We start from the raw sequence: 15068 nt of genomic DNA on the forward strand, positions 1-15068 counted from the left end.
CCCCATTAAGGCACAGAAAGCTGCTGTGCACCCATGATATGACACGAAATCTGAGGAGCCCAGATGGCCAGGATGAAGTTAATTCTGTATGGATGATGTTAAATTCCCCCAGGATTGATTAAATTTCCTTCTTTTCTATTTACATGGTCGCCATGTGCTTCATTGCCCAGAGCTGAATCATAAGAGATGCTACAGACATAAAACATACACCCCCAGCACAGGCTCCATTTGCCATTCTCCATCTTAACCCATTTCCTATGCCCAGCTAGCCAACCACATCCAGCCAGCGCCAGCAGGACTAAGGCAGTGATCATTCCCTGCACTGGGCACTGGTGAGGCTGCACCTCAAATCCTGTGTTCAGCTCTGGGCTCCTCACTGCAAGAGAGACATTGAGGTGCTGGAGCGGGGCCAGAGAAGGGCAACGGAGCTGGTGCAGGGCCTGGAGCACAAGTGTGATGGGGAACGACTGAGGGACCTGGGGGGTTCAGTCTGGAGAAGAGAAGGCTCAGGGGGGACCTCATCGCTCCCTACAACTGCCTGACAGGAGGATGGAGCCAGGAGGGGCTGGACTCTTCTTCCGAGTAACAAGGGATGGGACAAAAGGCGACGACTACTACCCCGGTCCCGGTCCCGGTCCCGGTCCCGGTCCCGGTCCCGGTCCCGGTCATCCCCCCCCTCGGAGTCTCCCCCCATGGCCATGCATGATGACGCCCCCCGCCCCCCCCAATTTTTCTCATTGGCTGTTCCGTCCCGATGACGACACTTCTAAGCGCTCCTCTCCGTGATTGGTTGAGGATTGAGCGCGGCGCGGGCTTTGATTGGAGGCGAGGGAGAAGAGGGGAGTGGATTGGTTGGGCGCGCGGTGCAGTGTGGGGCGGCCGGTTGTGGGGAGAGGGAGGTGCTCATGGCGGCCATTGGCGTACACCTGGGCGCCACCTGTGCCTGTGCTGCCGTATACAAGGTGAGGGGACCCGGGGGGAGCAGGTGGTCTGCGGTCACTTTTAGTTCTTTGGGGCGCTGCTGGCTCATAGGTGGTGCCTGTGTCCGCAGGATGGTCGCGCCGACGTGGTTGCCAACGACGCCGGGGACAGGGTCACTCCTGCGGTGGTTGCGTTCTCGGAGAGCGAGGAGGTGAGGCTTTCCTTGTGTGTGGTGGGTTGGGGAGGGAGAGAGGGAGCTCGGTGCTGCCTGGTGCTCACTTCTGTTTTCCCTTCTTTTCCATGCAGGTTGTTGGCTTAGCTGCAAAGCAAAGTAGGATAAGAAATATTTCAAACACTGTAGTGAAAGTGAAGCAGATCCTGGGGCGGAGGTAAGAGAACGGGTGTGAAAGGGAAGGTGATAACGGTGGCTTTCCCTGTTAAAGCTGGTCTGTGAAATGTAGTCTCAGTACCGGTGTTGAAGGCATCTTATTCTGGTGTGCGAGTAATAACAGGAGGGTAAGTCATATCTTGAAGATTTCTTATATTATGAACTTCTCATCCTATATTTCACTATAGGAGTACAGAGATGTAGGATTTTGTGTCTGAATTTGCAAAAGTAAAAAGGTGAAATTTAGTAATGAGTTGCATATGTTCTTTTGATATACACTTAAGTTTCTTAACTAAACCGCCTTGTTCTTACTTGCATGATTTCCTGTGGCTAAAACCCGCTGCAGTTTTACTCGCATGAAACTTTGTATTGCTTTTATTACAACTGTGAAACACACTGATGTAATGCCTGTTGTGATTTTTCAGTTAGTGGAGCTGTGACAGTTTGTGCTCACAGGTACGGTGATACTGGAACAGAGCTTGTTGGTTCAGGTCTAACATCAGAAACATGACAAAACTCAGTGATAACCTGGCTGTGTGGTAGAGCCCATTCACTGAAAGGAGTTGAGAAGATGATGTTCATTATGATGTATTTCTTAGCACTTTCCGTATGTGTAACTTCACACAGGTCATAGATGATTAAGGATGGTCAGTTTATTGCTGTGACATTATTTCAGGGAAGGCAACAAAAGTGCCACTAAAGTGATTGTTTGGGATAGCAGCTTAGAACAATGTGTTGGAGTTTGGTTTTCCTTTTCACTATTTTTTCCGTCATTGGTTTGGGGAAAGGAATTTAAAAGATACCAGCAGTCAGAACTGTTAGTTTTTCTTCTCATACATGAATGTGTTCATACACTGGAAATGGGAATTTTGTTTGAAGTAGATCTTCATCTGCTGTAGATGTTACAAAGAACATCAGCAAGATGAATTACCCTTGAGCATATGATTGATTTTGTTATTTTCAATTTGTTTGAACAGCCCTGGTGATCCACAGGCAGAGAAATACATTGCAGAAAGCAAATGTTCAGTGAGTATGATCTATTTTTTTCTGTTTTGCCCAGAATAACTTGTATCATCTAATACTTCTAGCGTTGTTATTCGTGCCGTGCCATGCCATGTTTGTGTTCTGCAGTGAGGTTCATTTTCTGATACATAGGATATTCGTCTTTATAAAATAGAGAACTTAGCCATGGTCTGAGATCTGCCACTATAACATAGTCCAACAGAAAAAATAGAGCTCTCTCTTTGCCATTCCCAAAAGGGACAATTCTTAATATATCTGGGTAGTAGCATTGTGGTGCTTCTTAGCAGGCAAGTACATTTTGTTCTAAATGTTGGCTTTGTACTGAGTAAAACTTAATAGGAAAAGGAAGTCTGGGGTCAAATGTAGTTCATATGAATGTCACTGTCATGTGTGGTGGGTAAGGCAGTTTATTTTGTGGATCATTGATAGCATCTTGGAAGCATTTATTCTGTCATCCTAGAGTTTGAACACAGTATTTACACAGAACAGAAACTAAATTAAACATTACTTTTTGTTGGAATGCAGGTTATGTGTCTAACAAAGGTTTGTTGGTTTTGCTTACAGGTAATTGAGAAGAATGGAAAACTTCAATATGAAATAGATAATAAATTTATTACCCCAGAAGATGTGGCAAAATTAATTTTCAGTAAAATGAAAGGTAAGTATAAGTAAAATCATAACATGTTTTAGTTAAAGCTGTCCTCATATTTTTAAGATGTGGTATACTGTTTCTTTTGCTTTTAATCAATATGTTCTGCCTGTGTTTATAAACAGAAACTGCTCAGTCTGCACTGGGCTCAGATGTGAATGACGTTGTTATCACCGTACCGTTTGATTTTGGAGAGAATCAGAAGAATGCCCTTGGGTAAGGGGATTAAGATTTTCCTGTTATTTAATATGCCTAAAGCAGACCAGCCGGCAGCTCAGCAGTGGGAATTATCCTTCTGGACTCCTGTCAAAACATTGGGATATTATTTGAATTGGGAAAATTTTGAAAACAGGAGATTAAATCCTGACTTTAGTAACTTTTCAAGGAATTCACTGTTGTAACGAAAATGAGATTCTGAGTCAGCTGAAGTGAAAGGGAATATTGGTATCATCCAGGATAGAATGTCATTTCAGATATGGATCTTCAGTGTCTCCTGGGATATGCAAATTGTTTCTGAGCCGCCCTCCATAATTTTCCATCCCTTCATAGAACACCAAACCAAGTGGTGTTCCATGGCTGTTGAGGACTGTTTTGTCAGAGAGTAGATAACTGAATACACAACTAGTATCCCACTTGGAAGCTCTGTTTGGAAGAAGTTCTGCTGTAAAAGTCCCTCCATATGAAAACATAAGTAGACTTGAAACTGAATAATTGGCAGCTTCTGTTTCTTGCTTAACTGTCAGGAGGTACTTAAAACGTGTTTGAATTTAGTCATAAAACCTTGGTGAGCTGGGAGTTTGCAGTATGTATAATGAAACATCCTGTTGCTTTGGTGTACAAGTTTAAAAATGGCTTCAAAATGGAGAAGAAAACTTGCAAGAAAACATGTAAAGAAAATGTTACAAGTGAGGTGTGGTGACTTGATTTGGAAGTAAAACCAATTTTCATAGCATGATTGAAATAATGTTCCAGGAACTTTTAGAACAACATCTAAAGATAAGTTACCAAGTTTGATTGAGGGTGGGTTTTCTCATCCTGTAGTTGAGCAGGGTTGCTGTTTATATGGGGTAGGTAGACTGATACATCAGTGTTTCCTTTGACGATGAGCATGCAGCAGATCCAACTACCTGAAGAACATGGTAGCAACTGAACATCTTGATACCTTTCTTTTCCAGTCACTTAGCTTTGTTAATACCATGCTGTAAACAAGGTCTGAATCAGTGACATATGTAGTTAGATGAAAACTTAATAGCATGCATGACTATAGCGGAATCATTAAAATAAAATGAACTGTTCCCTTATCACAGGGAAGCAGCTGCAGCTGCTGGATTTAACATTATGAGATTAATTCATGAGCCATCTGCAGCTCTTCTGGCTTACGGAATTGGCCAAGATTCACCCACTGGGAAAAGGTAAAATCCTGGTATTTTACTTCTTAGATTTAAGCAGCTGTACTTAAGTCCTGAGAAATCTCAAATGAGGGAATGCAGTGCTGCCTTAGGAGTCAACACACAATTAATGATTAGAGGCTTGGTTTTCTCTTCTTTTCTCTCAGTAAAGCCAATAACAATTTAGAAGCTGTAAATCCAGAGTGGTTTAAATACCTTTGTTTTGGATTTTATTTTGTCTTTAAAGATTTGTCCCCAGATTCTGTCTTGCTCTTTAATGAGCTGATTGGCTTGAAGAAAAATCCATCCCTTCTTAAACAAATTTGGGCATAGCTGGTTTTTAAGTGAGGGAGATGGGGTCATTTACATACACTAGCAGAAATGAAGTGTTGTTCCTGGGTTCAGAGGTTCATTGGATTTCCTTTATGAATATTTAGATAATTCACATAATTTTCAAATACCAGAGACTGCTGTCAGTTCAAACAGATGGGTTTTGTCTTGGTATTTTTTTACCCTTCTCATACAATTCTTGCCTATAACCTTGAATGTAATGTTCAATTCTCAATTGTATTACAGGAAAAATGTTGGCTGCTCTAGCTATTTTTCAGGGAACATTGTCAAGTAGTCTGTAGTACTAAGATGCATTAAATACAAACACCCCAAGTCAAAGTCGCTTGACAAAACTTGTTAAAACCTGCAATACATGATATGTCAGTAATGTTTTTAGACAGTGTATCAAAGTTAATATAATTTTTGATGGCTTATTAATGCTAATTTCTTTTTTTTTTAAATGGAAGCAATGTTTTGGTTTATAAACTTGGTGGAACATCCCTTTCTATCACAGTCATAGAAGTGAACAGTGGGATATATCGTGTGCTTGCTACGAACACAGATGATACCATTGGTGGTATTTGCTTTACAGAAGCTCTAGCACAACACTTAGCTTCTGAATTTCAGAGGTAGGTACCGAGTACCAAGCATGTTGCTGTTAGTACAGGAACTTCATTCTCTCATGGTAGCTTTAAAAAAGATGCTGTCAGATGTAGCAGGTTGTCTGTGAGTGAAGTGGCTCAAAGATATTAGAGGAACAGTCAATTGTTGGGGGCCAAGGAGGAAGACTGGTAAATACTTGGGTTTGGGTTGGTGTTGCCTGAAGTTGGTGTTGAACTATAAGGGCTCACCTAGGAACCACTCTGTTTCAAGTGATGTATGTGACTGCAGGCTGCTTATGTCCTTTCAGTCACAAGCTTTTGGGATGGCAGGCAGTTCACCTGTGTGGGTTTTGTTTGGTTTTCTTGTTGGCTTGAGGGACTGTGAAAGGGCTTAGGTTTTCAGATTGAAGTCCGTGTGGCACATCATCCTGTGATGAACAAATATGAAGATATGCATTACCATTAACTTCAGTGAGCTTGAGGTGGTCAGTTGCATTAATTCCACAGGAAGAGACTGTTTGCATGAAACATACTACTTTGTGAGGTGCCTCATTTTTAGTGTTTTATTTCTTCTTATCTGTGGTTAAAATGGGTTAACTTGAAGCCCTTGTCTAGCTTTTCTTTGCAGTTATGGGATTTGTTCAGCTGAGAATCTGTTCGAAAAGACTCGCATCTGTATGAGCAACACTAAAGCCCAAGGTCAGGGTGTCTCTGCACAGAGTTCTTTGGTTGAAATTGAAAGGCAGTATTTTTTGTGAGCTTTAAATAGTGGCATTGTAAATAATACTAGCGTGTCTACAGAAAAACAAGTTCAATAGCTTTAACCTGGTTTTCCTTTCAGAAAGTTAGCCGGATCACAGAAATTCCTGCATTTCTAAACTAATATCTCTTCTTTTTTTTGTAATCTAGGTCTTGTAAACATGATATTAGAGGAAATCCCAGAGCCATGATGAAGTTAATGAACAGTGCTGATATTGCAAAACACTCTTTGTCAACCCTGGGAAGTGCAAACTGTTTTGTGGATTCATTGTATGATGGATTGGATTTTGATTGTAACGTGTCCAGGTAAAGCGAATTTTGAAGCTGTTGCCTTAATATAAATTGAATGTTGTGGTTTAACCAGGACAACTATGCTTGAAATCCTTCTAGGTGGTACCTAGTATATTCAACAGGATTTTGTTTTGGTGGCATTAATTTTAGAAATGAGATAGAAGACCAACTTGCTTTCTTTCAGCTTTGTTTCATGTTGATGGTTCTGTAGTAGTTAGGGTAGTAACGCTAACAATATTGCCATAACGGTTAGAAAGTAAAGTACAAAAAGGCACAAGGAGGCCTTTGGGGTCTGGATGTTGATGAAAGGGAAGTAGATAGTGTCATTACTTAAGGTAGTTCCACCCCCTGACTGGTTTTGTTATCATAGAATGGTTTGGGTTGGAAAGGACCTTAAGATCGTCTGTTTCCAACCCCCTGACATGGGCAGGGACGGCTCACACTAGACCTATGTCACACAAGGCTCTGTCCAGGCTGACCTTGAACACTGTTGCTGTTGGGTTTTCCTTTAAGAAGTCCAAAAGCTTTCCCTGTTAATCTAAGTGAGCTCCAGAGTGACAGGAGTCACGGGCGTTTTGATGTTGCCTCTTTTTGGCAGCTCGAGTAAAAGATGTTCTGTGTCTTTTTGCTCATACCGCTGTGTCCTCTGAGCTTCTTCTCTCTTGAAATGATCTCTCATTGAGTGAGATGTTCAGCTAATTTTGATTGCTCTTCCAGCCAGCAGCAGCTTTGGCAAAATAAACCACTGTTCAGTTCCAGAAGTGTGCATCCACTGCTGCAGCAGTTGGAGCTGGTAAAGTAAGGCATAGTGTATTTACAAGTGTGAGAAGCAATACTGTGTAACTTGTTTTGCCTCAGTGTTGGGTGAGGATGCCAGTCCTGTGGATTGGAATTTGACTGCTATTCTCACACAGGGTAAAACTTCCTTGTCAGGCTTGAAAGAGCCTGAAACAAGCACAAATTTGCTTTTCAAGTTGCTTGAGTGCAAATCAGGACATGGCTTGATTTGCCTGTGGAAATTCAAAAGACACATTTGCATTTTTGTGTCTCCATTTTAAAGGGAACAGAAGTAGTTCCAGGATTGTTGCTTTTTTTTCAGATGTGGATCAAGACAACAGTACTGGGTTTTGTCAAGACAACAGTATTGAGTTTTCTTTACAGTACACTGAAGAAGAATAAATGTTCCGTTAGGTGTTAATAGTGGAATCAATAGCGCAGATATTTTCACAACAAAAATCACTTTGTCAAGATGAATAATTGGGAAATGGGGATTTAAAAACAAACAAAAAAAAACCAAAACAAAAACCCCAACTCTTTAGTACCAGATATAACTAGAAAATCAAAGTATATTCTATGTATTAATCATAGAATGGTTTGTGGTGGAAGGGACCTTAAAAATCATCTACTTACAGCCCCCTGCCACAGGCAGGGACACCTTCCACTAGAGCAGGTAGCTCCAAGCCCCATCTAATCTGGCCTGGAATACTGCCAGGGATGGATCATTTACCCCCTCTTTGGCCAACCTGTTCAGTGCCTCACCACTCTCAGTAAAGAACTTCTTCCTTGTATCTAATCTGAACTTCCCCTGTTTCAGTTTAAACCCATCACCTCTTGTCCTGTCGCTAAAGTCCCTGATGAAGATATATTCTTTCATTTCAGGTATTTGTCTTTAATGGATGAGATGACACTGACTTACTGTTTTTATTTTTCTTCATTGTAGGGCCAGGTTTGAACTTATCTGTTCTCCGCTTTTTAGTAAATGTGTAGAAGCAATTAAAAAGCTCTTGCAGCAAGTTGGATTTACAGCAGATGATATTAATAAGGTAATAATAGAAATCACTTGGCTGTAGTATGCTTTATAACTCCACAAGAAGAATATTTATGGGGGCCTGTTCTCTTTGCAGACTGAGATTATTTCATTACATACTTAAGCATTTTTGCTTAGATCCAACAAAGTATATAGACTCAAGATCTTTAGAACTCTTCTCTTTGCTTTGATTATAGGTACCTGAAGCTAAGTTTAAGGTAGAGTCAGAGTCATAGAATCAGAGAATGGTTTTGGTTGGAAGGGGCCTTAAAGCTCATCTGGTTCCCAACCCCTGTCATGGGCAGGGACACCTTCCACTAGAGCAGGTTGCTCCAAGCCCCTGTGTCCAACCTGGCCCTGACCACTGCCAGGGATGGGGCAGCCACAGCTTCTCTGGGCACCCTGTGCCAGCGTCTCGGCACCCTCACAGGAAAGAATTTATTCCAAATATCCAATCTAAATCTACCATCTTTCACTTTTTAGCTTCTCTCCGATTTCTTGCAGCCCCTTTAGGCACTGGAGCTCCTCTAAGGTCTCCATGTAAGGAGCCTTCTCCAGGCTGAAGAAGTCCAACTCTCTCAGCCTGGCTTCAGAGCAGAGCTGCTCCAGACCTTGCAGCATCTCCATGGCCTCCTCTGGACTCAATCCAACAGCTCCACATCCTTATGTTGGTGGCCCCAGAGCTGGATGCCTGTAGGAGGAGGCTTGGTGGAGACTATTGCTGCTTACAGCTACAAAGTAGGAAGGTGTACACAAGACACAAACTGACTTACGTGACAGATGGGTGAGTGGCAAGCAGCCCAAGTGACAACACAGGAAAATTTTGGATACCAAGAAAAGAATTTGTAGTGTAAGGGTAATCAGGCACTGAAATAAAGGCCTTCAGAGTCTCTGGAGTCTGTATCCACGGAGGTATGGTCCTGAGCAGGCTCTAGTAACTGCTCTTGGTCTGGACAGAAGGTTGGACTAGATGACTTCTAGAGGTCCCTCCCAGCTTGATGTTATTTTGTGATTAACTCCTTAAGTTTTAAAAATGGAGCTTACTTCAGTAAGCTGATGCTTACTGTAAGCAACACTTTTTTCAAGACACCATTCAAACTTGCAAGCTCGCTCTTTTCATTTCAAATACAGAAGTAACAGAAGTCAGGCAAAGATGGCATCAGTTTTATTTCTAACACCTGCAGATGGTAAAATACCCCAGAGCTGTTTGCATTTCTGTATTGCAAGTTATGATCTGTCTCTTATCTGTCAGAAGAAAGAATTGAAATGATTAAGGTATGTTTTCCAGGTAGTCCTGTGCGGTGGGTCTGCTCGAATCCCAAAGCTACAGCAGCTGATCAAAGACATTTTCCCAACTGTGGAATTACTGAATTCAATTCCTCCAGATGAAGTTATTCCCATTGGCGCAGCCACAGAGGCAGGAATCCTGCTAGGGAAAGAGAATCCTTTGTTAGAAGAAGAAGCACTTATTGAGTGTTCTGCCAGAGATATTCTTCTTAAGGTAAGGCTAAAATGATTTATCATAGAAAGCTTTACTGCTGCAGTGAACGTAGAACACTACTTATGCATGACTGATGTTAGAAAAACAGTATTGTTTTGTATTAGTAATTCTACAGATTTGCTGTAGATCAGCAGTGAGTCATAACTTCTGTTTATTGACCAAAAATTGACAGGAAAAGCTGCCTGATTTTAAGGGGAGATAGATTTGAGTCTTTGCTGTATTGTAGTAGCTGGGCTTTTACATTTATTTATGTCAGTTGCATTTCTTTATGTCAATTTTCTTTACTTGCTGTGATGATAAATGTGGCAGAGAGAACCAACCTGGCATTTCTTCTCTCATGGAGCACTGTTGTAACACCTCCAACTCAGTCAAGTACTTAAAAAAAGGCATGAATTATCTTTGTTTTCTTTTTAAAGGGAGTGGACGAGTCAGGGGCTGACAAATTCACAGTGCTGTTTCCATCAGGGACACCACTGCCAGCTCGAAGGCAGCACACCCTACATGCTCCTGGAAACAGTTCCTCCGTGTGCCTTGAACTGTACGAGTCACTGGGGAAAAGCCCCCTGGGTAAAGAAGGTAAATTTGCACAGGTGAGTATATGCATGTTCACATGCAACTTTAGTATCAACCACTTTGAAATCAAGTAGATCTGAAAAGAACCTGAACCTTACCACATCCCTACCGAAGCTTCTGGTTACAAAATTGGAATGAGACGTGTCTCATTGGAAATGGTCCTTAAACATTCTTATGTAAAGGTGTTATGAAATATTGAAGCTCTTTCCAACAACATTGAAGCTTCCCTTTTGCATTTCTGAATGTCTGTGTTTGATGTTTAGCACCACTGTAGTAAGTTCACCTGGGATGACTGATTGTAACCAGTCATTCCAGTAGCACACTAGAAGTTCAGTAGCATTCTAGAAATACAGCTGCTGGAGGTGATGATTTAGCAGGTGTCTGTACTGCTGGTCACTTCATCCTTCCAATCCAGTCTTCATCCTTCCAGTCTTCCTAGATTGGACAAGATCTTGGTATTAAAGACTACATTTGATTTTTTTTTTTTTTTTTTTTTTTTTCCTACGGTGATAAGATGATTAAATCCTCACCCAGTATAAAGATAATTACACAGGAGACAACCCGTTGGGAGAATATGGTTTGTTTGAAATGGTGACAATGGGCTCACCTTGGCTTCAGGACCCTTAAAGCAGTGAGGAGGTTGCAGATGGGGCTGAAATGGATGGAATACTTGAGAAAATTGTTATTCCACCTCAGTCCTGGCCAAAGATCTTCAAGGGGGTAGGGAAAGGATGTTCCCTAATAACTACAGAACTGATCCTAAGTAAAAGAACATGCTCAGCTTGTGATGTAGTCTGTGGGAGTTGCAGGTTGCATTTCCAGTTGTATTCCAGTTATCCTGGTGATAGATCCTGAAAGAAGTCCGCTGAAACAGTAGTGGAAGTAGCTAAAAATAGAGATTTGCACTGCAGATGAACACAGTCCAGCAGGGCATGCTTTGATGTTGAATTACTAGTATGAGCTGCTAAATAGAAGGAATTGATTACCTTGGCTATTGTGTGATTTCCATTAAATTGCTGTGCAAGGATTGAGTTAAATTCTAATCAAGTTCTTTTTTGGTTTGTTTTTAAATAGATTGTACTCCAGGATTTGGATAAAAAGGAGGATGGCCTACATGATATACTGACTGTCCTTACTATGAAAAGGTACCCTAAACATTTGTTGTTCTGCTGCTTAACTTGCTGTTTCATACTTGTGACAAGCAGTCTTTTCTCCTGTTACAAAGTGCTTAATTTTGTGTTGAGATTTCAGGATCTCATTGCTTACAGTGTCCTGTGTCTTAGCGGGGTAAATTTTGCAGGTACTTTCTGCACATTCATTGGCGGATTCCTGAAGAGATAAAACTTAACACAATTTTAAGGCTGATCTTAGCAGCTTTTGAGGTGTGGATCAGTTTAACCGTGCTTGAGAGCAGTCATGATCTCAAATTCCCTGTGGAAGGGGGACAGGTAGTTCTGAATGCCCACACGCTGAGATAAAAGTGAAGTAGAATCTGTGTTAGTTCTTAATGGATCCACAAAGGACCTCTCATGCAGCACTCATCTGTGATGAGAACCTGTGGCTCTGTCTTTTCATAGGCAGGGTTGTTAAGCGTGAGAAACAATGCTACAGGAAATCAGGCATCATAAGTCTTACTTTTTACAGAATTAGCTGTATATTACAGGGAAAATACGAAGTATTTCATGTCAGGGTGGGATAACATTAAAGTTCAGAAAAATTTCTTCAGGCCTTAATGGGAGTGCTTGTACTCATTTGAAATAGTCTAAATAGTTTATATGGGTACCAGAAAGTGGAATTTGGAGTACTCAGAGCATGTTTGCCTTCTGAGGACTGCCCTGAACTTTATATTGCTTTTGTAAATCGCATGAAAGTTGTCTGGATGTTGCTAAAAAACTAAATCCCTACTTTCTATTTGAGTTCGTAACACTTAATTTCCATATGGTAACTATCGGGTGTATTAATGCTCTATTGAAGGACTTCACCTAAAATACCTTGTTGGTCATGCAGAGATCTGCACTTAGCATTAGTAAGAACAACACCTTACGGATTGTATGTGCAACTGTGTAGTGCAGGAAACCTCCATTATTTTAAATGGGGGTGTTAGTATTTGTTAGTACTTAGTTTTTAGGTTTTAGTAATATTTAAATGAAAAAGATGGAAAAGTTCACTAGAACACATCTATTTCTATCTAAGTATGATGTGTGATGTCTAGATGAAGTAGGATTCAGTGTTGTCTCTAGTTCTTGGACTTTGAAAACAAACGTTTTCCCTGTGAAGTTTACCCTTGGTATGTAAAGACTACTGCATCTTAAAAGTCAAGTTCTGGTGCTTTGTGAAGATGTGCTTATCTGTTGGTTGTTGCTACAGTTCTCAAGATGAATATTTTGGATGATAATGTTGCATATTCTATTTACAAACCTGTGCTAAATAAACTTGGTTACAATATTTAAGCGTGTTTCCAAATCTGTCTTCTGTGCCGATGTTGGAACATGCTTTAATGGAGGGCAAGAAGTGCACATCTAAGTACTCAATAAACTCGATTCAATTTATTGAAACATGTTCTTCTCTGGATATTCTGAAAAATAATTGTTCTTCCTTCTGCCTGTAGGAAAACTGTTGTTTATCTTCTCTGGAACACGCAGTAACATACTATGTGTTGTGTTGGGGTAGACCTAAACATACCTTTCTCTTTTATCTAGGGATGGCTCCTTACATGTTACCTGCATGGATCAAGGTACTGGAAAGTGTGAAATCATCACTGTTGAAGTGGCATCATAGTCTTTTTGGGAAAGAAGTTGATTTTTTGTCTTTTGTTGGCTGTTCTGCCAAACCACTGACCCCAAGATGTCATTCATGAGTCTTACAGGACTGTAATAAACTGAAATAGTAATTTGCTACAATGTCTGTTTGGAGTGGAAGGTGTGGTGCAAACTGTTAACCAAGACATGCAGACAGTAAGCATTGAATTACAGCACCCGGTTTCAAAAAGGCAGAGGGCAAATCCTTGTGCTTGTTACCAAACCACAGGTAAGTTACATAGTCCAAGAAAAAAAATCTTTAGACTAATTGGGTCATGGACCTGTTGAACCAGAATACCTGTGACTTTTAACAGCACAGCATTGAAGCGCTGAGAGCTGGGCTGGGGAGAAAGCATTGTAGCTGTACCAAATGCTACTGACATCCTGTGTAGTTTTGATGCTGGCCTCTTGAGCGGGATGTGGGGTTTTTGTTTTGTTTGTATTTCTGGAATTACTGTAAGATGCTTTCGTGGTGTGACCTGGACAATGTGTGTAAGGGTTATATGTGCTTATTTATGTTACTAATAAAATACATTTTCTTATGCAGTTCCTGGCATCCTCCATTCTGTATGGTGATGTTCTAGTCCATATGCTGCATATATTGGTTTGGGTATAAGTTGGCAGCTTTTCTAATTTTAGGTAGGAGGGTTATAAGGAGATGGAGCAGGCAAGTGAAGTTACGGGAATCGAGGGTCTCAGCCTCATGTGCAGTCAATGGGCAATAGCTCAGCCCTGAAAGTGGGATGTTAGAAGGGCAGGGACCTGCACAAGAGAGTCCAGAGGAGGCCATAAAGATGCTGCAAGGGCTGAAGCAGCTCTGCTCTGGAGCCAGGCTGAGAGAGCTGGGCTGGTTCAGCCTGGAGAAGAGAAGGCTCCTTAAGGGGAGACCTTAGAGCAGCTCCAGTGTCTAAAGAGGGGCTACAGGAAACCTGGAGAGGGGCTTTGGACAAGGGCCTGTAGGGACAGGACAAGGGGAATGGCTTTAACCTCCCAGAGGGGAGACTGAGATGAGCTCTTAGGCAGAAGTTCTTCCCTGTGGGTGCTGAGGTGCTAGCACAGGGTGCCCAGAGAAGCTGTGGCTGTCCCATCCCTGGCAGTGTTCAAGGCTAGGTTGGATACAGGGGCTTGGAGCAACCTGCTCTAGTGGAAGGTGTCCCTGCCTATGGCAGGGGGCTAGTGCTGATTCGGAGAGAACTCCAGGAACTCGCCAACAAAGTTTAAGTTGACAAGCAGGTATTCTTTATTGTGGTGCTGGGAGATCACAGGGGATAGCTCCTCTAAGCGTGTCTCCCCCAGGCATCAACCAGACTGCAATTATATTGTCCTGAAACATACATATTCATTAGATCACATACATTACATCATACTTCTTAGACAATGCCTCCTGTATGCATACAAAAATGGGGTGGTGGGCTTTTGGACACCCGGTGGTTATTTCTTCATCACTTTGTTTTAGGATCATTGTCATATCAGTAACCACCAGGTCTTTCTGGCAAAGCTTATCTTAGTAATTTTGTTTTCTCTATAGTTGCTAACAAAGCCTAACGTTCTTGAGGTTACTTATTTACAACCGTATTCTTCAATCAACCCCATTTTTCTATCAGCCCCACTCGTCAGTGCTTTAAGATCTCTTCCAACCCAAGCCAGTCCATGATTCTACATTATCTCATATAAAACTCAGACACATAACAGAGCAAAGGATGCCTGTCTGGAGCTGAAGAGACCAGTGTTCAATTATCTGTTTCTCTACAGCCTTCCTAAACTGTCTTATATTTGCAGAACGTGTATTTCAATATTCTTCAACAGATGCTGCATAGCATAGATCTAACCTCACTGCAGATGCCTATACTGCATGTCTTACGAGCCTGGGCATGGAGATTGAACGTGTGAGGCTTCCCAAAGCAGAGGCAGTGCTGGGAAGGTCCTCCCTCCTTTACCCTACGGCCTCTGATGTCCGCACACTAAGCGGATATCTCACTCGTTCCTGTGTGAAAACAAAGGGCTCCTGTGACCCCCCCAGAGCCTCCTCCGCGCCGCT

The 15068-nt window shown here is 41.8% G+C and overlaps 1 protein-coding gene across 2 annotated transcripts; it reads left to right on the forward strand.

The window, feature by feature from the left end:
• Positions 1 to 835: 835 nt before the first annotated feature.
• HSPA14 (heat shock protein family A (Hsp70) member 14) lies at positions 836 to 13132 on the forward strand. 2 transcript variants are annotated; one of them, XM_061467269.1, is made up of 14 exons: positions 836 to 962; positions 1052 to 1132; positions 1228 to 1310; positions 2287 to 2335; positions 2897 to 2990; positions 3107 to 3197; positions 4289 to 4393; positions 5167 to 5328; positions 6211 to 6366; positions 8072 to 8174; positions 9447 to 9659; positions 10076 to 10249; positions 11307 to 11377; positions 12932 to 13132. In XM_061467269.1, exons 1-14 carry the CDS (start codon positions 906 to 908, stop codon positions 13008 to 13010), a joined length of 1518 nt encoding a protein of 505 aa, XP_061323253.1. In that variant the 5' UTR covers positions 836 to 905; the 3' UTR covers positions 13011 to 13132. The 2 variants fall into 2 exon arrangements, with proteins under 2 accessions (XP_061323253.1, XP_061323254.1); XM_061467270.1 differs by lacking the exon at positions 11307 to 11377.
• The last annotated feature ends 1936 nt before the right edge of the window (positions 13133 to 15068 follow it).

The sequence above is a fragment of the Pezoporus flaviventris genome, unplaced genomic scaffold, assembly GCF_033815535.1.
Source record: "Pezoporus flaviventris isolate CSIRO_AGI_PZ_B2104156 unplaced genomic scaffold, CSIRO_AGI_Pfla_v1 ptg000045l, whole genome shotgun sequence".
Lineage (NCBI taxonomy): Eukaryota > Metazoa > Chordata > Aves > Psittaciformes > Psittacidae > Pezoporus > Pezoporus flaviventris.